The 23,505-nt window shown below is 31.7% G+C and overlaps 1 protein-coding gene across 3 annotated transcripts in view; it reads left to right on the forward strand.

Annotated features, from left to right (window-relative positions):
• The window catches only part of GBE1 (1,4-alpha-glucan branching enzyme 1), a 268,264-nt gene that overhangs the window by 166,237 nt on the left and 78,522 nt on the right, over positions 1–23,505 (forward strand). For all 3 annotated transcript variants that reach the window (XR_012021155.1, XR_012021156.1, XM_072806520.1), the window contains exons 8-10: positions 11,497–11,612; positions 16,117–16,244; positions 20,821–20,919. Coding sequence is in view for 1 of the 3 variants with exons in the window: in XM_072806520.1 (XP_072662621.1) it covers positions 11,497–11,612; positions 16,117–16,244; positions 20,821–20,919 (343 nt within the window). In the remaining 2 variants the exon portion in view is untranslated. The remainder of the gene's footprint in view (positions 1–11,496; positions 11,613–16,116; positions 16,245–20,820; positions 20,920–23,505) is intronic.

Consider the following 23,505-nt stretch of genomic DNA (forward strand, 5'->3'; position numbering starts at 1 on the left):
GAGAAAGTGCACAAGTAGAGGAAGAGAGACAAGCTCCCTGCTCAGCAGGGAGTCCAATGCGGGGCTCAATATCAGGACCTCAGAATCATAACCTGAGCCCAAGGCAGATGATTTAACTTACTGAGCCATGAAGGCACCCTGAAAATAACATTTCTTAAGTAATATGTATTAGTTTAGTTTGTCTTTTTTGTTCATTTTTTAGTGCTTCAGAATTAATGTTTGATTTTTTAAAATAAATGTTATTATTTGAGTTTCTTCATGTACCTTATTAATTCAGGTCAATTTGTTTAAAATTAATTTAAAAAAAATATCTAGGACGTAGTTCCTACCACACAGACATTTATGGTTAAGTTGGGAAGACCAAGTTTATTATTTGCATGAACCAGTTTATCTCCTGTTGTCTTTTATGTAGCATTATTTTAAAGAATTGTCAAAAATATTTTGTGAAGCATATGCCAGGTTTTGAATAATGAATATATTTGGATAGGAGAGAAATAGCAAATGATTCTTTTTGATCCTTAAGGGGATATACACTGGACAGTTTTAGTTTTGTTTTTGAATGTGATTGTTTATTTTTCCAGGTCATCCAGAATTGTGCTAATGTCTAAAGCACAGTATTTGATGTGATAAACCTTTTGGTCTGGATTCTGTTAGAATGTATAATGAAATTTTTCAAATTATTTAGTCTATACCCTAAAACTCAGATTTTTTATCTTAATATTTTACTTTAACAAAAAGTTTATGAGATTAGGAGAACAAATAATAGAATACGCTCTTTTAAAAGTTATCACATTGGGATGCTTGGGTGGCTCAGCAGTTGAGTACCTGCCTTAGGCCCAGGGCGTGATCCGGGAGTCCCAGGATCAAGTCCCACATCAGGCTCCCTGCGTGGAGCCTGCTTCTCCCTCTGCCTATGTGTCTGCTTCTCTCTCTCTCTGTGTCTCTCATGAATAAATAAATACAATCTTTTAAAAAATTATCACATTAAGATTCAGAGGGATTATATGTTTATACTCATTTTAGCAAAATTGGCTTGAATACAGTTTTCTTGACTCCTAATTTACTGCTGTTTCTTTGTGACTACAAATGTTTCGTTAATTTTGATTAAGTGGAGTAAGGCATAATTTTCTCATAAAATGCATCAAACCAGAGTACCTAATATCTGTAACTTTTCAAATTCATATATATATATGAATTATATATATATATATGTATATATTTAATGGATTTCAAGCAACAGCTGGTTTAGTTTGATGGGCTTTCATCTTGGCTTCTTCAATGAAGGTTTAAAAGGAAAAGAGGCTAACAAGAGAGTAAAAGGAGAGAAAAAGAAAGATTAAAGAAGGAAAAGGAAAGAGAAGAAAAGATCATATGGAAAGCTAGTTTAGGGATAAAGGAGCCACAGAGAGCAGTGGGAAAGAATGGATTCTCAAGATTGGTAGATCTGAGTCTGGGCTGAAAGATAAGAATTGGGAAGGAGTTAAGAACAGAGTGAAAGTTGATAGGTAAAGAGTCTATGACATATAGTAGAGAATTTACAGGGATGTATATTGCTAGAAAGAATACTATCCCAAAGGTATTCTCTTTAAAGAGAAAAATTCTGGAGGAAACATGATTAAAACAGGGAAGAATAATCAGTCTTTATGTGGGGAGGTCAGTCACAAAGTGATCACATAAAAATATTCATCTTATAATTTCTTACTTTTACCTGTTTATTTGATGACTAATATGATACCTTTCTACAAAATATGATTTTGTTGACCACATATTAGAATCAACTTTAAAGAATCAATGTTAAGTACTATACTAAAGGACTGATGGTAATAGAAACATATTCCTGCTATCAGTCAGAAATGGATTGGCAGCTTTTCTGAACTTAATTTATTTCTTATAAATTTGAATGAGTGATATATTGTCTAATTTATCCTATAGAATCATCAGTATTATTATTCACTATTATAATTAAATGTATTTATGGTATTATTTGTAAAATATCCATCTCTCCCATTAGACTCCAAACTCCATGAAAATATACTGTGTATTTCATACTCATTACTATATCTCCAGCACCTAGCATTGTGCCTGGCACAATGTGGGTACTCAAGAAATAATTGTTGAATGCATCAATAAGGAAATATTACACTACTCCAGGAAAAAAAAAAAAAGCTGACTTAAAAAATAAGGCTTGTTTTGTTTTGATATTACCCAAAACATGCTTATCTTTATGAAAATTTATTTTCAATATAAAAGATATAGTACTAGAACACATTGGTTTATTCCAATTTATATTTAACCTATTATTTAAACAAATGCATATTTAAAATCTGTTTATTATCTAATGGAGCTCTCCTTAATTCCTTATTGTATATTAAACTGCTAATAATGTGATTATCCCATTATCTCATTTAATCCCCTTCAAGAGGGTGCTGAAGTTATCTTCCTTTTCACAGTAGAGAAAACTGAGTCCCGGAGAAGTTAAATACCTTACTCAAGTTCATACAATTAATATAACTATATATAAGAGCAATAAATATGTGGGATTTACACAGTGTTAAAAAAGTTGGTGTACCAAGGAAATTGCCAAAACAAGAATTAATGTATTCATGGTCGTACCAAATGTGGCAGTATAAAATTATACTTAAGAATTGCAGTTTTGGGGGTGCCTGGGTGGCTCAGTTGGTTAAGCGTCTGCTTTTACCTCAGGTCATGATCTTGGGGTCTTGGGATCCCATGTCAAGTTCCTTGCTCAGCAAGGAGTCTGCTTCTCCCTTCGCCCCTCCCTCACCTACTTCTGCTCTCTCTCTCTCTCTCTCTGTCAAATATATAAATAAAATTAAAAAAAAATGAGAGATGCCTCGGTGGATCAGTGGTTGAGCATCTGCCTTTGTCTCAGGGTGTGATCCCAGGTCCAGGGATCCAGTCCCACATCGGGTTCCCTGTGAGGAGCCTGCTTCCCCCTCTGTCTATGTCTCTGCTTCTTTCTGTGTGTCTTTCGTGAACAAATAAAATATTTTTTTATAAAAGAGAGAATTGTGGTTTTGGGCTCAAAAGATTGATTTCATCTGTACCTATTACCTGGGTGACCCTGAGCATTTTATTTAACTTTTCTAAATTTTAGTTTCCTCAAACCATAAAACATACTTGATATTACAGCCTTCACTTAAAGTGAGACCATATGTATATAATATGTGGAGTCTGGAAGCCAGTAGACACTCAAGAAGTTTGAATTCCTTTTTATTTCCTATTTAATATTTACATTTCTCCCTTCTATTCTACTCCAGCCAGCTTGCCAAAATCAGTTCCCTTTATTTGTAGGAATGTGTGCAAATATACATTAGAGATCTATATACTATTTAGCATGTTCAGGGCAAAGTTGAACTCTGCTGAAGGGGATATGATTGAAATTTAAATATGACTAATACCAGTTTTCCCTGAACACCCCAGAACACACACACAGGTGCGCATGGGTGTGCACACACACCCACTTACTGAGGAACTAGATGTCTCTCTTTTTATATCCTGCCTTACCTCTATCCCTATTAATTGATATGTTACTGGTATTCTTCAGTTCATCTCCTCTCTGGAGTATTTGTCTGGTTTTGGTCACAGAGTACATTGTTGCGTATTGAAAACAACTTACTTGGAGTTCTAAGTATCTATATTTAAATATCTAAATATCTGTATATAAACTATATAAACCTCGAATGTTGCCCTAAAATATTCACTATTGGGGGGTGATAGTCGAGGAAAATCTTCTTATAGTTACTATAGTCTATGAAATCATGATTATTTTGGACTGGAGAAGAAAACCAATTACCAGATGCTTTATGCTTATATATCTGCAAGGTTTTATTCTCCTTCACCTGTATTTTTTTCATTTATTTTTGCTGATGTTCAAATATATTTATCTGTAAGTTCCCTCAAATCATCTTTTGAAATGAATCTGGCTAAATAAAAGCAAATAAACATGTTATACCTAATTTTAAATTTTAATAAGATAATAGGCAATTATCAAGTTCAGGAATGTATTTTTCTATAATACAAGTGTTATAATAGCCTACTTAAATATCATAGTTAATTTATTAGAAAAAATCAATTAGAAGGGAAAAAATGAAAATCAGAAGCATATGAATAGTTAATGTCTCCAAATTTATACAATTAAAATAAGCTTTTAAAAGCTGGTTACCTATTATAGTTTAGTATTTATCAATGATGTATATGTATATACATTCAAATCACTGTCACTTGTTTTGATCTGGAGCAGTAATTAGCTTCATTCCATAAGTAACAAAAGGCTTTTTAACCTTGTTTGAAGACATGGATATGTGTGTATCTAGGTGCCTATGTCTATATGTTTTCAAGTATAATTAGTTAATTTACAGTGACTTATTCTGGAGAAAAACAATGTTTTGTTCAGATGAGATGTCTAATAATTTCACAGAATACCTCACCTATGCTTCACCAGAGGGGGTGACATAGTTTGGCTTTCTACTTTCTGTACCTTTGCCTACTCAACTTTTTGGATCTTCTACTTTGAAAAAGATCTAAGTTCTCTCCAAACTTTAGTAGGATATTTTATAAGCAGTAATGCTTTGAAAAATCACTTTTAGTAACAGTCTTTGTGAGGAAGCAGAGAATAGGATCCAATTTAAAAACAAATGATATATTATTTTCTTAATCACCAAGGGCAGTCACTATTAGGTTGGGTTATTATTGATTTATATTTGTCTCTTTTTTGTTATATCAGACTGAAAACTTTCACTTTTGCTTTCACTGCTGATCCCTCTGGTTTCTCACTACTCCCCAACTGCATGCATGCCTACATACACCGGTACAAACACACGCCCCTTCAAGTATACTTTTTCCTAATCTTATTTGAGCAGATGACCAAGCTTGTTAAGAAATAGATCAAATTAGAGAAAAAAGAGACTTGAAAATTTCTCAAGTATTTTTTTTTTTAAGCAAAGGTATAATTGGAAGCATTTAGCATCTACAAGTACATTATGCTGTCTTTTCATACTTCTTTCCTAGAGAATACCTGATTGGACTTATAAATACTAAAAATAGTGGTAATTTTTATACAATATTTAATAAGCTAAGTACAATTTAGGCCTTCAGGGAAAGAAAAAAATTTATTATAATAATGAATGTACATAACCAGGGCTCAGTGGATATAATATGATTAAACAACATATTAATTTACATAAAATAAAGTTGTGTGGGTTGAAATACAGAAAATAATGTGATACTGAAAAGAAATCTTCAAAATCATATCTTATAATAACCGTCTATGTTCTGAAATTTATATTATTACAGATTTTTAGTACATGAATTAACAATCTGTCTCACTAGAGTTTTGTGCTATTGCTACCTAATTTTATTTGAAATTAATGTATACAATAGCTTCAGTATAATTCTCAGTGTCTGAAAAACCAGATGCATTTTATGATCAATAACACCACTGTCTAGTTTTAGATATGATCATTAGATTATATTGATCATTTTTCAATGACTGACAAAATATAATTTCTGTTGACAAATTAAAAACAAAAATACATTTTTCTTTAGTTAAAAATGAAATTTCATTAAATTAAATGAAATTTAAATTGGGTGAGGGTTTTTTTTAATTTTTAAAAATGGAGTAGGTAGATATTACCTGCTTTCCAACAGCAGCAGCTTCAACAGAGTATCTTATTTTTCAAAATGTTATTTTTATCATAATTTAACACTTTGTCCTTTTATTCTACATCCTATATCTTCTTCATAAAAGAAAAAGTCTAAAAGTATCTTCTGTCTTCAAGGTCAACCTGCTGCCTGAATTGAAGTACCCAGATCAAAATGTATAGTTTTGGTTCATGGTGTTATGATGTACCATTTGATAGCCACTCAGCTTCAAAGATATGGAATAACTGAGAATTTACAAAATTCTTTAGATTTTTATATTTAAAGACTCCTTAATAATGTTTCCTATTAATTATACATCACTAGTAGTTTTAATAACATCCAGTGGACAAAGTTGTTTATTTGGAAAATCCCAGAATCAGAATCCCAGAATCCCAGAATCTCAGGACCACAAGTAAAAACAACATTTAGACAAATAGGCTTAAATTACAAGATGTAACTTCCTCTAATAAATACTGTTATATCTGATTATCCTTGTTCACCACAAAAATTTGACTGTTTTATTTCATTATAAAGTTCATTGGCAGAGTATGAAACAATCATCAGTTTTTTTATTTTAAGGATATTTTCTAGAAACCTTAATATTGGAGTTATCTGTGTAACAAAATTTCCTTAATAAATCTTCATTACTTGATTACAGGGTGAATATTTCAGACAGCTACACCAATTAGAATCCTGATTATTTTGATTGCCAGAATTCTTAAATGTATATATTATTTAGCCATATATTCAGTTTTTATACCAGACACCTGTGATTTAAATATTTTTAATGGTTTATGATTCATAGCAAAGTCAGCTGCATTTTATTATCTTTTTTCTGGATTGTAGCAGTTTTTTTTTTACTTAATAAAAAAATACAAGTAAACGAATCCATTTATTTGGCAGTATAGATGACAATATTAGTTTCTAACAACTTATATGTTAATTAAGAAAGAAGGCTAATAACTAAAATAAGTTACTTCTCATACACATTAGTCTTGGCCTCCAAAGTTTGGCATCATCTTCTAAAATTTAGCATCTAACTCTTCCAGGTGTCTGGAAACCAGGCTGCCCTTTGGTTTCCAAGAATAGGCCTTAGAAACCTTGCATCAATGGAGAAATCTTAAAATCAAAGGCCTATCTTGCCTGCTAGAACTCACTAGAATAAAACCGTGCTCCTAAATTCTGCTTTATATTTTTATGGAACTCTAATCAACAGGATATATCAACTGTGTTATGGGCTGTCTGATGACATTTTAAGGTAGAAGAAGTAAATTGCCTTTTTTATTGTACCCTTTGCCAGACATTTTCACACTTTGATCAAGGCAAACCATACAATTGATGATTAAGTTCATTTATTACCACGGGGCATGTTGAGTTATGTTTCTAATTCAGTCATACTTTGGAATACATCATAACCTTTCTTCTTCTCAGCACCCCCTCTCAAAGAAGGAAAAATGGAATTGATGGGTACAGAATTTGAAAATTATGTTAGTGGAAATAGTAATAAACATCTCTCAAAAACCTGTGTTTCTACTGTGTTCCTTAAACTTGTTCTGGTGTCCTCTTTAAAAGGCAAATCTTAGATTCAGTGAACTAGTTCATTCAGGTACAGGCTTCTTGACTTCATTGTCCATGTGATGCTGGAAGGTAGCATGTAGAGCAGAATGCCTCAACCTGGACTCCTTACATATTTAGATATTTTTTAAAGATTATTTCCTTATTTTAGAGAAAGAGAGAAGAGTGAGAGAGGGAGAGGGAATCTCAAGCAGATCCCCACTGAATGTGGAGCCCAAGGGGGGCTTAAATCCACCACCATGAGACCATAACCCAAGGAAACCAAGAGTGGGAGGCTTAACTCACTGAGCCACCCAGGCACTAACATGTTTAGATTTTTAATATGTATTTTAGATTCTTCCACTGGGCTTTGAAATCTGAATACCCATGAGAGAAAATGACTTTAGAAGTTTTCTCCAGTTACCTATACTAAGTATTTTGGGATTATATAATATATCTTAGGCTGTGCTTCATGCAGAAAAGAGTATAGCACAATTAAGATTGCTATTCTTAGAAATGCCTGCCTGCAAGATTGGCCCCTAGCTAGCCACTGGGGACTTGAATTTGGAGAGGGTTCTTGCCATTCCCAGTACTGTGAAAACAGTGAATCACTGTACCTAAACACTTATTACAAACAGTATGTCTTATGCCAAACACCCAGTTTCCTTCTGGAAATCTAGATTTTGATATTGCTAAGGCAGAGGATACCCAGTCACCAGCTTCCAATAAAATTACTAGGAACTGAGTTTCTAATGAGTTTCCCTGGTAGGCATTTCACAAATGTTGTAACAGTTTGTTGTTGGAAGGCTGAAGTGTGACTCCATCAGGAGAGGACTCTTGGAGGCTTGTGTCTAGACTCCTCTGAACGTTGCCCCATCCTTGTGCCCTTTCTTTTGCTTATTTTGCTCTTTATCCTTTTGTTATAATAAATCATAGCCATGATCACAAGTATATGCTGAGTCCTGTGTGTCCTGTTAGTGAATCCTGAACCTGGAGGTTCTGAAGACCCCTGGCATAACCTTCCTCTTGTATTTTAAGTTCAGTAACCTAGGATAAATCTATTTATATAATAGTTAATACACTGTCTATATTATATTGGACGTTTACAGAGTGTAAGAAGAAAAGGGTGGGGAAGCTACATCTTCATTCCAATGACAATATAGGCTCCATGACCTACTGTTTTTCAAGTTTGAGTTCCAGATTGTGTCCATGAAAGGTCTGGTTATTTTATAGACTCAAATCTCAGTCTTCCTGGTTCTGTCTTGTTTAGATCTCTAAAGTTCTCATTTTGTACAAGCAATCTGTGTTTTCAAGTTAGTTTCATCAGGATACGGTGTTTACCAAGAGTGAATTAGTCTGTCTAGATTTATCTGGTAAGATGGTAAGAGACACAAAACTGGGATCACAGAACTTTTGAGTACATATTTATGAGTCTGTCTTTCCCCTTATTTCCTGCACTAGTAATTTATTTTTTCTGAATCAACAAAAGTTAATTATAAAATATTACTCTTATAAGACTAATTGTTGTTGTTACTTAACTCTTCTTAATAACCTAATTTTAGAAAATGTATATAACCAGAGGATTAATATTTTTGACTTTTACTTTTCATTTGCTGCTAACAACTTCAAAATTTTAGGTCTGATTTTTTTTTCCTTTGAATGTGTTTCCTGATATTTTGTTATAAAAAAAGCTTTCTAGATTTTATTTCTTTACTGTTTTTGTTCTAGGTAGTTTGGACTCCCATAAAATTTTGTATGTCTCTTTCTGTCTTTACAGATAATGCAGCTATTTTATGCTTCACCCATGATTTAAAAGATATAATAAAATGAATAATTTTGAAAGCAGTACAAATTTGATTCATTCCTATCAATTCAATCTTACAGTAATTTTTTCCAGGACTATTAATATGGATTAGACATTGTTTCAGGTTAAGAACATTTTAAGCTTTTACATGTAGGATTTAGTATTTTTTTAACCCATTAGATTTCCAAAATTTGGATGTTCCATTGTCATTGTTGTTTCTTTTCAGATTATCACAGGGAGTTGTTTCCTGTTTATCCATGCCAAGAATCTGTCTACTCAGCTAAATATGTCTTTTTCTTTTAATACATTGAGCTTTTTTTGGTCAAGAAGAGAATAAATTTTGCAGTGATAGGAATGAATAGGTCATTAATAATGCTGCCTATAATCAACTAAATGATATTGGGCAATACTTTCTTTTCAGTTATTAAGTTTACATTATCCCCCTTTTTTGTTTTTATTGAATTCCACTATCGTTGGCTCTTTTTTTTTCTTTTATCTTTGTAGATATTAGGACACAGTTTTTACATTTAAATCTGTGTCTAGTCTACCTAGAAAACATTCAGTCCATAATATTTATATTATAAATTGATAGCAACTGTCCATAAGCCCAAGCTAGTGGTATAAATGAGTAAATAGGGCTGGAATTGGTAAACATGGAGTGACAGAGACTGGGAAGAGTTGGCATTCAAAGGGAGGATTTGAGGTACTGTGCAAGGTAGACAAAACAGTAGTACATGCCACATTAGGCCCAGAGACAGTTTGTGACCTCTGGTTTACACATTCATATCTTCATTCATTTACCCAAGATATATAGTATTTAAATAGGTTTTGTTCCTGCTCTTGGGTATTTATGACTAAAAATATCTTTCCATTTACCTTTCAGAGGTTATAATATACATTACCAGTTGAATAATCAAATTAGAAAAGTATGTTCTTTTCAAAATATTGTTTACTAAGGATTATTGATATGCTTCTGGAGTACTCCCATAGCAACTTTGTTTAAAACATATAGACATGCTTCCTTTCTATTTTACTGTGAACCAAAATGGCTCTAAAAATAAGTTTTTTAATTTAAATAAAGCTTCAAAAACTATGTAGATGGTAGAAAGTCCTATACAAATAAATTAATTTTGATTATGTTCAGTTGTGGAATACCTCTTTGTTTTTATTAGTTTCTTTTTGGTAAACTTTTTTTTGTTGTTGTTTTTGTTGTTTTTCCCTTAATTCCTAAATGAATATGCATTCGTAGAAACATTAGCAAGCAAATTCTACCTTCATCATGACTTGGACCTAGCAATCTAAAACCTCCTCACTACCTTTTTGGATCTACTGGATTGCTTGTATTTCTGTTTTTTCATTTATTTTTTTTTTATTTCAGTAAGTTTGCAAAAGTCAAAGTAACTTATTTAAAGCAGTTAATTATGAACAATTCATCTTTTCCCAAAGTTTGCATTTACTATTCTGAAGTTGATTGTGTTGACTTAATATCCACTTATGTAAGATTGCTCTTTAATTTATGGAAGGTTTAAAATATACATAAATTTTAACTGGGTTAAAGATTTGTGTTTGCTATAACTGCTTTGTCATTAAACTAAATGAGGTATTAAAGTCTTAAAACCAGAGTTATAATAAGATAGAGAATTCAACCATAGCTGTATGACTAAAGAAAATACTAATTGATAATGCCTTTTTTTTTCAATTGTCCGAAATAGGCTTGTTTTGTGTGGTGTTTTAATTGAGTTATAACAGTTCCTTGTTTTCTTTCTGTTTTTATGGATGTAGGACTCTTTAACTTGATAAACTTGTTACTTTAGTACTCAAGTGTGTTTTAGTAATTAGGTTCCTTTTTCTTTATCCTCACAAAACATAATAGTCTAGTAAATGTACTATTGGTTATCATGTGGTTGACTTTAAGTCTTTTTTAAAATTTTTTATTTTTAATGTATGCTTGAAATTGTAGAATGAGGAAATATCTTAAGAAAACATTGAAGGTAGTTTTTCTAATGATAATGAAATTATATTTTCTAAAAGGAGGAACTATGTAACTATGGTTATGTTGCATGAAAAATCTTGATAAAAATTTAGAGATAACAGTCTTTTTTATTGCTGTTGTTGTAAGCAATACTATGTAGTAATCACTGTATGGTTGCTGAGGACACAGCATTGAACAAGAGAGTCCCTGTACTTTGGACCAAACTTACACATTTTTTCAGCCTTTCTTTGATATCAAGTGATTTTGCAACTAAAGAAATTTAATAATCTCTTAGAATGAATTTCGTCAAACAAATGTAATAAATAATAGCTTTCTAGTTTTTATATATTTCTTTGGACATCATGATTACTAAGATATTTATAATCATAATTAATACTCTTTGAAAACAATGTATAACAATCAAAGAAACCACTATATACAATGTTTATTTTTTATTTTATTTTTTTATATACAATGTTTCAATTTTTTTCTAATATTTTAGCTGGGAAGTTTTAAGATTCCTTCTGTCAAACATAAGATGGTGGTTAGAAGAATATTACTTTGATGGATTTCGTTTTGATGGTGTTACATCCATGCTCTATCATCACCACGGAATGGGTAGGTAGCCTGATATATTACAGATGCAACTAATGATTTCATTTTTTGTTTTTATCTTTTTTTATTGGAAGATTAAAACTAGATTTAGAGTTCAGTTGCAGATTTGCAATGACCATTATTGTTGGCTTGATTTTTATTAGTTCCATTGTGTATGTCCTTTATCTAGTGACTTCTAATCCTTTTTGGCAAGAGGTTGGATATAAATGCATTTTATAAGTAAATAAATGATAATGCTTTCTTTGAAATATATCTATTTAATAATATGTTATCCTTAATATGTAGCTCTCCTTTAAAAATGTCTTTTTTTTTAATTTTCTTCTTAAATATAATTAACATACAGTGTTAGATTAAAAGTTTACAAAATAATGATTCCACAATTCTGTACATTACTCAATGTTCATTTAAATAAGTGTATACTTAATCCCCTTCACCTATTTCATCCATCCCCACACCTACCTCTCCTTTGGCAACTATCAATTTATTCTGTATATTTAAGAGCCTGGTTTTGTCTCTTTTTTCTTTGTTCATTTTATTGGTTTCTTAAATTCTACATCTGAGTGAAATCATATGGTATTTGTATTTCTCTGACTGACTTATTTCACTTATCATAATAGTATCTAGGCTCATCCATGTTGTTGCACATGGCAAGATTTCACTCTTTTATGGCTGTGTAGTATTCCATTTTATGTGTGTGTGTGTGTGTGTGTGTGTGTGTGTGTGTGTATAATAACAATTTCTTTATTCACCTCTGGATGGACACTTGGGTTACTTCCATATCTTGGTTATTATAAGTAATGCTGCAATAAACATAGGGGTGCATATATCTTTTTGAATTAGTGTTTTTGTATTCTTTGGGTAAATAATAGTAGAATTACCAGATGATATAGCAGTTCTATTTTTAATTTTGGGGGGAGCCTTCATACTGTTTTCCACAGTGGCTGCACCAACTTACGTTCCCACCGACACTGTACAAGGGTTCTTTTTCTCCACATTCTTGCTAACACTTGTTATTTCTTGTTTTTTAATTTTATCATTCTGATGGGTATGAGGTGATATCTCATCGTGGTTTTAATTGGTATTTTCTGGGGATGCCTGGGTGACTTAGCAGTTGAGTACCTGCCTTTGGCCCAGGGTAGGATCCTGGAGTCCCAGGATCAAGTCCCACATCAGGCTCCCTGCATGGAGCCTGCTTCTCTCTCTTCCTGTATCTCTGCCTCTGTGTGTGTGTGTGTGTGTGTGTGTGTGTGTGTGTGTCTCATGAAGAAATAAATAAAATATTAAAAAATAAAATTGGTATTTTCTTGATTAGTGTTGACCATCTTTTCATGTGTCTGCTGTCTGTATGTCTTCTTTGAAATCTTTATTCATATCCTCTGCCCATTTTTAATTGGATTATTTGGTTTTTTTTTGATGTTAGGTTATATAAATTCTTTATATATTTTGGATATTAACTCCTTATCAATACATCTTTATATATTTTGGATATTAACCCCTTATCAATACATCATTTGCATTCATCTTCTCCCATTCTTTAGGTTGTCTTTTTGTTTTGTTAATGATTTCCTTCACTGTGCAAAAGCCTTTTATTTGCATATAGTCCCAGTAGTTTAATTTGCTTTTGTTTCCCCGCACCAAAGAAGACCTATGTAGAAAGATGTTTCCATGGCTGATGTCAAAGAGATTACTGCCCATGTTTTCTCTAGACATTTTATAGCTTCAGGTCTCACATTTAAGTCTTTAATCTATTTTGGGTTTATTTTTGTGTATGGTCTAAGAAAGGAGTCCAGTTTTATATTTTCTTGCCTTCTTTGTCATAGATTAATTGACCATAAAAGTGTGGATTTATTTCTGACTCTCTATTCTGTTTGTTGATCTCTGTGTTTGTTTTTTGTTCCAGTACAGTTGTGTTTTAATTACTACAGCTTTGTGGTAGATATTGAAATGTGAAATTGTGATGCCTCCAGTTTCGTTTTCCTTTTTCAAGATTGCTTTGGCCATATGGGGGATTTTGTGGTACTATGCAAATTTAGGGTTATATATTCTAGTTCTGTGAAAAAATGCTATTGATGTTTGATAGGAATTTCATTGAATCTGAAGATTACTTTAGATAGAATATACATTTTAATTTTTTAAAAGATTTTATTTATTCATGAGAGATTGAAAGAGAGAGAGAGGCAGAGACACAGGCAGAGGGAGAAACAGGTTCCATGCAGGGAGCCCAACGTGGAACTCGATCTCGGGTCTCCAGGATCAGACCCTGGGCTGAAGGCAGCGCTAAATCGCTGAGCCACCTGGGCTGCCCCTAGAATAGACATTTTAACAGTACTGTTTCTCCCATTCCATCAACATGGAATAGCTTTCCATTTGTTTGTATTACCTTTAATTTCTTCCATCATTGTTTTATAGAGTACAGGTATTTCACCTCCTTGATTAAGTTCATTTCTAGGTATTTAATTCTTGTTGGTGCAACAGTATGGGATTGTTTTCTCAATTTCTCTTTCTGTTACTTCATATTAATGTATAGAAACTCAGTGAATTCCTACATATTAATTTTGTTTCCTGCAATTTTACTAAATCCATTTATCAGTTCTGTTAGTTTTTCGTAGAATCTTTAGGGTTTTCCTGTATATGGTGTGTCATCTGCAAATACTGAAAATGATGAAAAACTGAGAGCTTTTCCTCTAAGATCAGGAACTAGTCAACGATGTCCACTCTCACCTCTTTTATTCAACACAGTACTGGAAGTCCTAGCCAAAGAAATAAAATGTTTCCTAAGTCAACCATGTTTTGCAGCACTCATAGAATTTGAACATGACATCACTGCAATGAGAACTAAGTAATAAATAAATAAATAAATAAATAAATAAATAAATAAATAAATAAATGGGAATATTTGTAAATGTGTAGGTCCCTTTGCATATTAAACACTGACAAAAATGTGTGTATTTGAAATATAGGTTTTCACAGTTAAAATTAAATTATACATTAATTTGTAGTTAAAAAACATTGATCAGAGATCTTCAGTTTAAGAACTGTTCAAAGAAGTAGGATCACAGATCCTAATCCCTCAGCAGATAATATGGTAAATAATTATTATTTTTAATGGGCAAATATTTACCAGCAATAACCAACCTGAAGAAGGGACTTTAAACTGAAAATCTTGAAAAGTGGCTGCTAAGGAAAGAAGCTATATTCTAAATGCCCTGTTATCTGCTCTTAATCATGGTGCTGCCCCCATGAAATGTTCCTAGGAAAGAAGTTGTATCTATAAAACATGACAGGTTTCACTGGTAGCTTCGAGTTTGGAGAGAAGCTGACTTAAAGGATGAAGAAGGAAAGCATGGCAAAGATCAAGAAAGAGCCTCTCCTAGATTATAACACCTGCAATATCCCTGTAGAAACTTTCTCTTCTGAGGCCTTAGTATTTCCCAAGGAATTGTGTAGTTAGGGAAATGAACCAAAAAAAAAAAAAAAATGAGATAAAGCAATTAACATCAAGACACAAAGTGTTCAATATATAAAATTTAGTGATAAAGAGAAGTTCAGCAGGTGACAGAAAAAGCAATTTACCTGTGTGGATGAAAACAGTGGCTGAACTCATACTTTTCTATTGCCAAAAGCAATGTCTACAAAATTCTTAGGAAACAAAATTTGAATCAAGATTTTGATAATTGAATTGCTATTCAGATATTAATTTGAAAGAGCTTGAGGAATAAAACTTCCATAATTATATTTGAGAATATCATTTAGTGATGAAATCCAGCAAACTGGAAAAAAAAAAAGTGAGTCAAAATAAAAAATTTGGTATAGGGAAACAGGAGGAAGAAGGCAGGTGTTGGACACTAATTTGATTTAATTAAAAGTGAGTAAACAATCAAATAATTGAAAGTAAGTAGTATAACCCCATTAAGTGCTAAGCAACCAAAATTAGGAGTGTGGGAAGGGAAGGCAGAAGAAAATTGGGAAGATGTTAAAATTTTTTTCATATACTAAATCTGCATTGCATAAATTGAAGCACATATTTAAAAAATATAAACTATTTCTCAATGTTATGATGGTTTTCATATTTGCTTTTCTTTACTTCAAAGGGATCTAATAGTAACCAGCTAATAACATTAACATCTCCTTACCAAAAAAAAAAAATAATAATAATAATAAAGTTTCTAAAAATTGAAATCTAGAACTCCCTTTGGTATCATTTCATTTTTTTGTTGTTATTTTGAAATTACATTAAAATTTTCAATTAAAATGCTGTGTTTGCTTTTGAAAAACAAAACTTGAACTGCAGGATTATCTGAAATCTGAATGTTTGATATGTAGAACTTTTCTAAGCTAGAACATATATTTGCTGATGATAATATTTCGTGATATTAAGGCTTAAGGCTCATTACACTTTACTATGATAACAAAACAGATCTCAACAAGCCGATTGGTGGGGGCATTTATGCTAAGTTAAGACTTGCAAGTTTAAAACATGCACCTATATTGATTTTCTGTTTTCTAGGTGAAGGTTTTTCAGGTGATTACCATGAATATTTTGGACTTCAAGTAGATGAAGATGCCTTGGTCTATCTCATGTTGGCAAATCATTTGGTTCACACGTTATATCCAGATTCTATAACAGTAGCCGAGGTAAAGCCATGATCATCTCTACCCTATGACCCCCTTTAACATAGAACATTTTGTCAGCATACAATATTGGAGCGATTAATCTCTTGTCAATAATTGCATAACTGAAATTATAGCCTCACTATAGTGCAGCTATCTTGTATGAGTGGCACATTATTTAGAATTCAGTGTTTTCTTATTAGGAGATAGTGTGCACTAATTACTTGTTATCATTCCATTGTTACAAAAGAAAATGCCAGTGGTTAGAAAGTAAAATATCCTAATCAGTGGACAGATCCTTTCACTGTGAGACCTTCAGCAGAGAAAAGAATTGAATATTAATGTGTGTCTATTTATTTATTTATTTATTTATTTATTTATTTATTTATTTATTTTTCCTTTTCTGGTTTAATCATTAGAGATGGCATGGCTCACTGCCTGCAAGCTTCTCTGAAGTCTCTCTTGTTCTGATGCGATTACCTTTCTTGTTTACGTTATTGCTCTTGGATTGCCAAATGTTCACTAGTTATTCATGATTACTGAAGTTTCATGATTAACTGTCCCAAAGCTACACTGTAATGATATAATTCAGTATATGCATAATTGACAATTCCCCTCTTGGTGATAAATGTGATAAATTAAGAAGTTTGTTAAATGCTTATGCTAATTTAGATTTCGTTCTAAAATCCCTCTGGTTTTCTGAGTCCTCTTACTAGAAATTATTATTAAAATTGAATTTAGTGTGTTAAAACTGTTCTGTACAAAGTGTAGTGGTTGGCATATGAAAATAGCAAGAATATTGTTCAAAGAGTCATAGTTCAGTTGTATTTGCACATTGTCGGCATTTAGTTCATGGAAATGTAGTAGTGACAAATCTCCCTTCTGTGGTATTTATTATTTGTATAGACTTTTTTCTATACATCTTTTCTCAAAACCCTGACTCTTCAACTAGGTGGAATGATTTCCTTGTTTATCCCTGGATAGAGAGCAGTTATTACATTTTGTCTTCTAAATATACTCTAGGAACAGAGAAATGGACCCTAAATTTCTAGAATAAATTCTTATACAGAATTATAAAAAACACAACTATAATAACATTTTGATAAACCTGTATTATTCTACCCTCTGTTCTTCCCTACATTTGGTCATATCTTTTTTTTTTTTTTTTTTGGTCATATCTTATATCTCACTAATTAATTTATGTACCGAAAATCTTTTAATGTCAGAGTGTATTTTAAACTTTTATTTTGTCTTTTCTATATTGTTATCTGTCAAACATCAAAAAAAACTTTTGTCAATTATATTTATGACAATTCAAAGCAGAGACAGTATAAATGAAAATTTACTACAAACAATTAATGACAGTACAAATCAAAAGTGGGTACTGGAGAAAAAGAAGCAATTATTTAATACATGAAACTTAAAATTGTTACATTGATCTTTCCGTTCATTTCAAGTCAAATACTTTCATCATCTAGGGAGCCTTGTCTGATTATCAGTGTTTTTACCAATGAAACTTTGAGACTTTAGCCTACTTTATATTACTTGGTTTTACTTTTTTTTTTTTTTTTAACAAGATGTGTCTTCAATTTATTCTACTTAAATTGAAAACTACTTCAATTTCAGTACATCACTTTTCTGTCTAGTGGGAGTCTCTTCAATGTGAAAATTGATCCTCATGAACTTTTTTTTTTAAGAAAGGAATGTGGTATAACATAAGTAATTTATATAAAGTCCTATAGTAGAAATTTAAATTTATTTATAATGACAATTACTAAAATTGAAGACTTTTTTTCTGGAATGTATCTACCATTTCCCATGGTTTTCTTTGCTATATTAATTAAAAATATTTTGTGATTGATATTTTCTTTCCCTTTTGGAATAGTCATAGCAAACCTTAGATATTAAAAAAATAAAAGTATTTCAACTTTATTTGGAACACATAATCATTTTTATATGCTCTGTTGGTAGGTATTGAATTTTTTATATTTAAAGTATATTTATTTTAGTGATCTTTATGTTTACCGTTTTTTTTTCTTTTTTTAAGATTTTAAAAGAAAAGTCATGAACTCTTCTCTTTCAAAAGAGAGCTATAAATGTCTCATGTGCATTAACAGAGTAACTTTCTAGGATTCAGAATTAAGAGTCAAGACCATTTGGTGTCCACAAATAGTTTTTTAATTTTTTTGTTTTTAGCTATCAAAGTATTTCCTAAAACTACCTTTAAAACAAATATAGAAAGCTCCTTAAGGTTTTTTGAGAAAAATTATCTTGGTCTTTAATACCAGCCTATCACCAGTCTTAGGAAAAGTCTTCTGGGAAGGCGTTTTGTCTATAATTACACGAGAGCCTGATATTTAATACATATTCAACTAGTTTTTATAAAGAATCAAACTAAATGCCTACTATATTAGTGAAAATGTGACATATTTGGTAGATATAATCTCATTTACATTTTTTTCTTTTAAGCATTCATCCTTTTCACTTTTTTGTCCTTTTTTCAGTTATAAACTATGAAGTGCTATGTAGAAATAAGATATTATTGACAAATATTTCACTTTCTTACCAATAATTCCATTATGTACTATATTTAAATGTCTCTCTCTTTCATTAGAAAACAATTAAATTATTTTAGAAGTCAAAAGAGGTCATATATTCCTTTTTTCACACTCTTCTGTGTGAAGAGTTTGGGGATGGTGTTACAGATGAAGAAGCATTTGAGTCAAGTTTCAAAGAGCTCAGAGTGTGTGACAGTCTTTTATAGAAAGTAAGGATAATAATACAAGGAAGAGTTTGGGCAGTGACATGCATAGAAGAGCTTGTGACAAGCACAGGAAAGAGTAAATATTTCAAAGTGAGTGATATATTTAGTACTTGAAATATAGCAGTAGAAATTATGGTGGAAAGATATAGATCTCTCCATTGTGCTTTCTGTGTACCTCAGTTAACAATTGTAACAACTATATTACATTATCATCTCATGATAATGAATGTGTATATGTTTATTTTGGTTCTAGTTTATGAATCCCAAAGGTAAAATATCATGTCTTATTTACCTTTAAATTCCTGACAGTGCCTTTATTCACTCACTCAAAAATTTTTATTGAGTTCCTGCTTTATTTCAGGTACTCTTCTACTACTCTGAATTCTTGGCATGTCAGTAAACAACAATAGCAACAACCACAAAACCCTTGCTTTGTAGATCTTACATTCTAACAGCCAGTAAGGAGGCAGATAATCAAATAGGAAATTATATCATCAGTGCTTAAAGCATGATTGTTGAATTGAATCTTTAGCTAAAGAATTTGATGTTTTGATTTTTGGCTATTGGAAGTTATTGATGGGCAGTGATAGGGCACGGTCTCATAAATTGTTAATTTGTGGGGCTCCTGGGAGGCTGTTGATTAAGTGTCCCACTCTTGATTTTGGCTCAGGTCATGATCTCAAGGTGGTGAGATTGAGCCCATGTGGGGCTCCATGCTTAGTGGGGAGTCTGCTTGTCTCTGTCTCTCTCTCTCTCTCCCCTTCTCTCTCTGTACCACCCCTCCCCCCAGCTCGTGCTCTCATACTCTCTCTAAAGTAAATAAATAAATCTTTAAAAACAAGAAATGGTAATTTGGCTGCAGTTTGGGTGAAGGGAAATTGGAGATGGGGAATTGCATTTAGAAGCATAATGGTCTAAGTAAGGGGTAATGAAGATTAAATGAGACAATGGCAATAGAAATGAAGCAAGGGAAAAGGATTTATTTGAGAGATATTATAGAGTTAGAGTTGCTAATATGTGGCTCATATTTCACCATAGTTGCTGGTATAATATATTTTTGCTACATCTGGGGTTTTACACCACCTTTTTTTTCCTCTTGTGTGTTTTTTCGATTATCAGTAATCTAGTGGTAGCATGACAGAGGAAGAAGACACTCTGTCAAGTGGCCTGACATCTGAGTCCTGACTCTACCATTGAGACACATATCTTTAAAGATCCCTTCACCTGAGTGAGCTTCAGTTTCTGTATCTTCTAGATGAAGAGGATCCCCCAGATAACCTTAAGACCCACTTCAAGTATAGCTGACTATAGTGAAAGCCATCTTATTGTTTCATTCTTAATGTACTGTCTTCTTTTAATCTCCTCAGAAGCTAGGTGCTCACAAAATACACTCCATGTCAGTACTATATACAAAGAGAATAAGTGTTACAGATAAATTCCACGTGCATTTTTGTGTTTGATGAAAGCAATAGGAAAATGTTCAGACAGTAGCTCAAAAATAAGTCTAAAAAACTATTTTAGCAGTAATCGTCTTACTCTTTTGTGTCTACTTTATGATACTAAGAAAAAGAAAAAAAAAAATCGCCTCATGAGATTGAAGCTGTCCTTACTTGGAAATGAGATATACTATACTCTGGTTTCTCTTCAGATTGAATAAATCTTTTGCCTTTTACTGTCATAGTTGAAACTACCATCACAATTATCCTGCTGAAACATTCCAAAAATACATGCTCCCATTTACTGTTTTTATTTATTGGCCTAGAATTTACCGTCAGAGGAATATTTAGCAAGAATCTGAGCGATATGAACTGATAATGCTGGTGTATTTTGTTTCAGGATGTATCAGGAATGCCAGCTCTCTGTTCTCCAATTTCCCAGGGAGGGGTTGGCTTTGATTATCGATTAGCCATGGCAATTCCAGATAAATGGATCCAGGTAAGATTTCATATGATTTATTTTTCCTGCAAATACTATTATTATGTTGGTTTATTATGTCTTTGATTTATCTTATAATTTGTGGTCATTGGTTATAAATATTATTAACTATTCTAATTGAAATATTAAATCTTCCCATTAGTGTGTTGATTCTTGTCCTCTTTAATAAGGTACTTAAAGTTCTAAAGGTTCTAGTTTAAAGTATTCATATTTGAGTTATTCAGGCAAGGGAAAAATATTAATGTAATGTTAGCTGTGTACATGGAATTGTACAATTATCATTGAAGTTTTATGAAACTTTAGTTCTCTATTTTAAACACATTAAACATCATTAAGGCATCCATTTCTGCCTCCAGATCATCAGTGTAGAAGTTACTCCTTAATTCCCACTACTTGCTTCATAGTATTTGTTTTCCTCAACAGATTTGGATTCATCTACTCCTTTATTTAACTTATAGAAATTCTTACCATGTGTCAAGCCCTAGGAATGAATACATTATACTTTGCATATAATTTCTAATGCAATTTTATTAAATTTAATGACGCTTAAGTACCTTGGATTATATTTTGTTTTATTTAATATTTGCCTAAAAGACCAATGTTGTTATATAGACTTAGATTTGACATAGAACATTTCTGAGTGGCTATGTCCATAATCATAGTATGAATATGTATAAGGAAATATCCCAGTGTGGGCTGTGACTGGGGAATAATTCTAGGTTGATGTACACCTTGAAATATTCTTGAATTTGCACAAAAATACTGTGATCTTCAGTTCTCTCACCTTGGTTTAAGGGTCTTTACCCACCATCTTTTAGGATTTCTGATCTTCCATGCAGACTTTTTTCCCTTCACAAGAGCCAAATCTTCCTTTTTTCACCTCCTACTGAAAAGCCTTTACCAGTTTTTGTGCAGATTCAAGAATATTTCATTTTCTGAACAATGATGACAGTTTAAAAAATAAAATTAATTTAACTTATAAAACATTTTAGTACCTTGTATCCTTAAGGTACTGAATTAGTACCTCATACGAATGGAAAAATGTATTGTCCTATGTTTAGGATATGACCATAATGTCTTGTTAGATCATGAATTCTCTGAAGACAGATGTCATCTTCTGTTTTATGTAATTATTTAAAAATCTTTTTTATCACCAAAGCAGGAAACTCAGTTAATAAGACAAGAGATAACTAAAATAATATTTTTTAAAAACTCAGTGATTTCCTCTACTTTTATAATTTGTACATTTAAAAAGAAAATTCCATAAATAACTGTTGTTTCTCCAAATGTCAGTAAAGCACACAAGAGTATCAATCCAAATGATAGCTGTACTCAGAATGTATATGGTAATCACCGTGATCTACCGATAGGGTCTGAGTTAGGTTTGAATGCTAAATTTTATTCGTGTTCTTGTTGTTCAAAAACAAATTATTTACCACTTTCTACTTCTATTAGTTCAAAGTCAGTAGTTTGGAATATCATATTTAATCATATTTAATCACTTACTGAACAAATACTTGCCTATCTAAAATATGCCGAATTTGTAGCATCTCTTTTCATTTAGTTGATCATTTTTATTATCTACCTTTTATCACCTTTTTATGTTAAATTAAGTATTTAATTGAATTCATTAACTTAACCAAATATTTATTAAGCATTTTGTATTTTTATGATATAAAATTTCTTAATTAAGCTTTTTATATTAAGGTAGTTGTAGATTCCCATGTATTTAGTGTAAGAACAGTTGTAATACAGTGAGATCTGATACCCTTTACCAGCATTTTCCAATGGTAACATCTCGTAAAGTTATGGTATAGTCTCACATCTATGATACTGACAACTGATACCATTAAAGTATAGAATATTTCCATCACCATAAAGTTCTTTCATATTGTCCCAGTCACTTTTTAACTGGCAACCACTAATCTGATCTCCATTTCTGTAATTTTTTTTTCATTTCAAGAATGTGATATAAATGAAATCATATAATATGCAACCTTTTGGGATTGCCATTTTTCACTCAGCAAAATTCTCTGGAGATTCATATTGGTTGTTGCATGTATCAGTAGTTTATTCTTTTTTATTGCTGAATGATATTCCATGGTATGGATATACCACAGTTTGCCTAATCAGTTGCCCATTATAGACATCAGGTCTGTTTCTAGGTTTTGGCTATTATATATAAATAAAGCTGCTATAAACAAGTGTGTGAAGATTTTGTATGGCCATAAATTTTAATTAAGATAAATGCCAAAAAGTGTAATTATTGGCTCATATAGTAGTTGAATATTTATTTGAGTAGCTGGAAATTTAATTTCTTAAGAAACTACCAAACTTATCCAGAGTAACTATACCATTTTACATTCCCATCAACAATGTTGGAGAGATCCAGTTTCTGTATATCCTTGCACCTATTTTTGTCTTTCTATAATAGGTGTGTAGTGATATCTAACTGTGGTTTTAATTTGCATTTCCTTAGTGGCTTATCTTTTCAGGTGTTTATTTGCCTTCTATATGTCCTCCTTAATGAAATGTCTATTCATATCTTTTGACCATTTTCTAATTGGATCATCTGTTTACTATGGA

Source organism: Canis lupus, chromosome 30 (assembly GCF_048164855.1).
Source record: "Canis lupus baileyi chromosome 30, mCanLup2.hap1, whole genome shotgun sequence".
In the NCBI taxonomy this organism is placed as follows: Eukaryota; Metazoa; Chordata; class Mammalia; order Carnivora; family Canidae; genus Canis; species Canis lupus.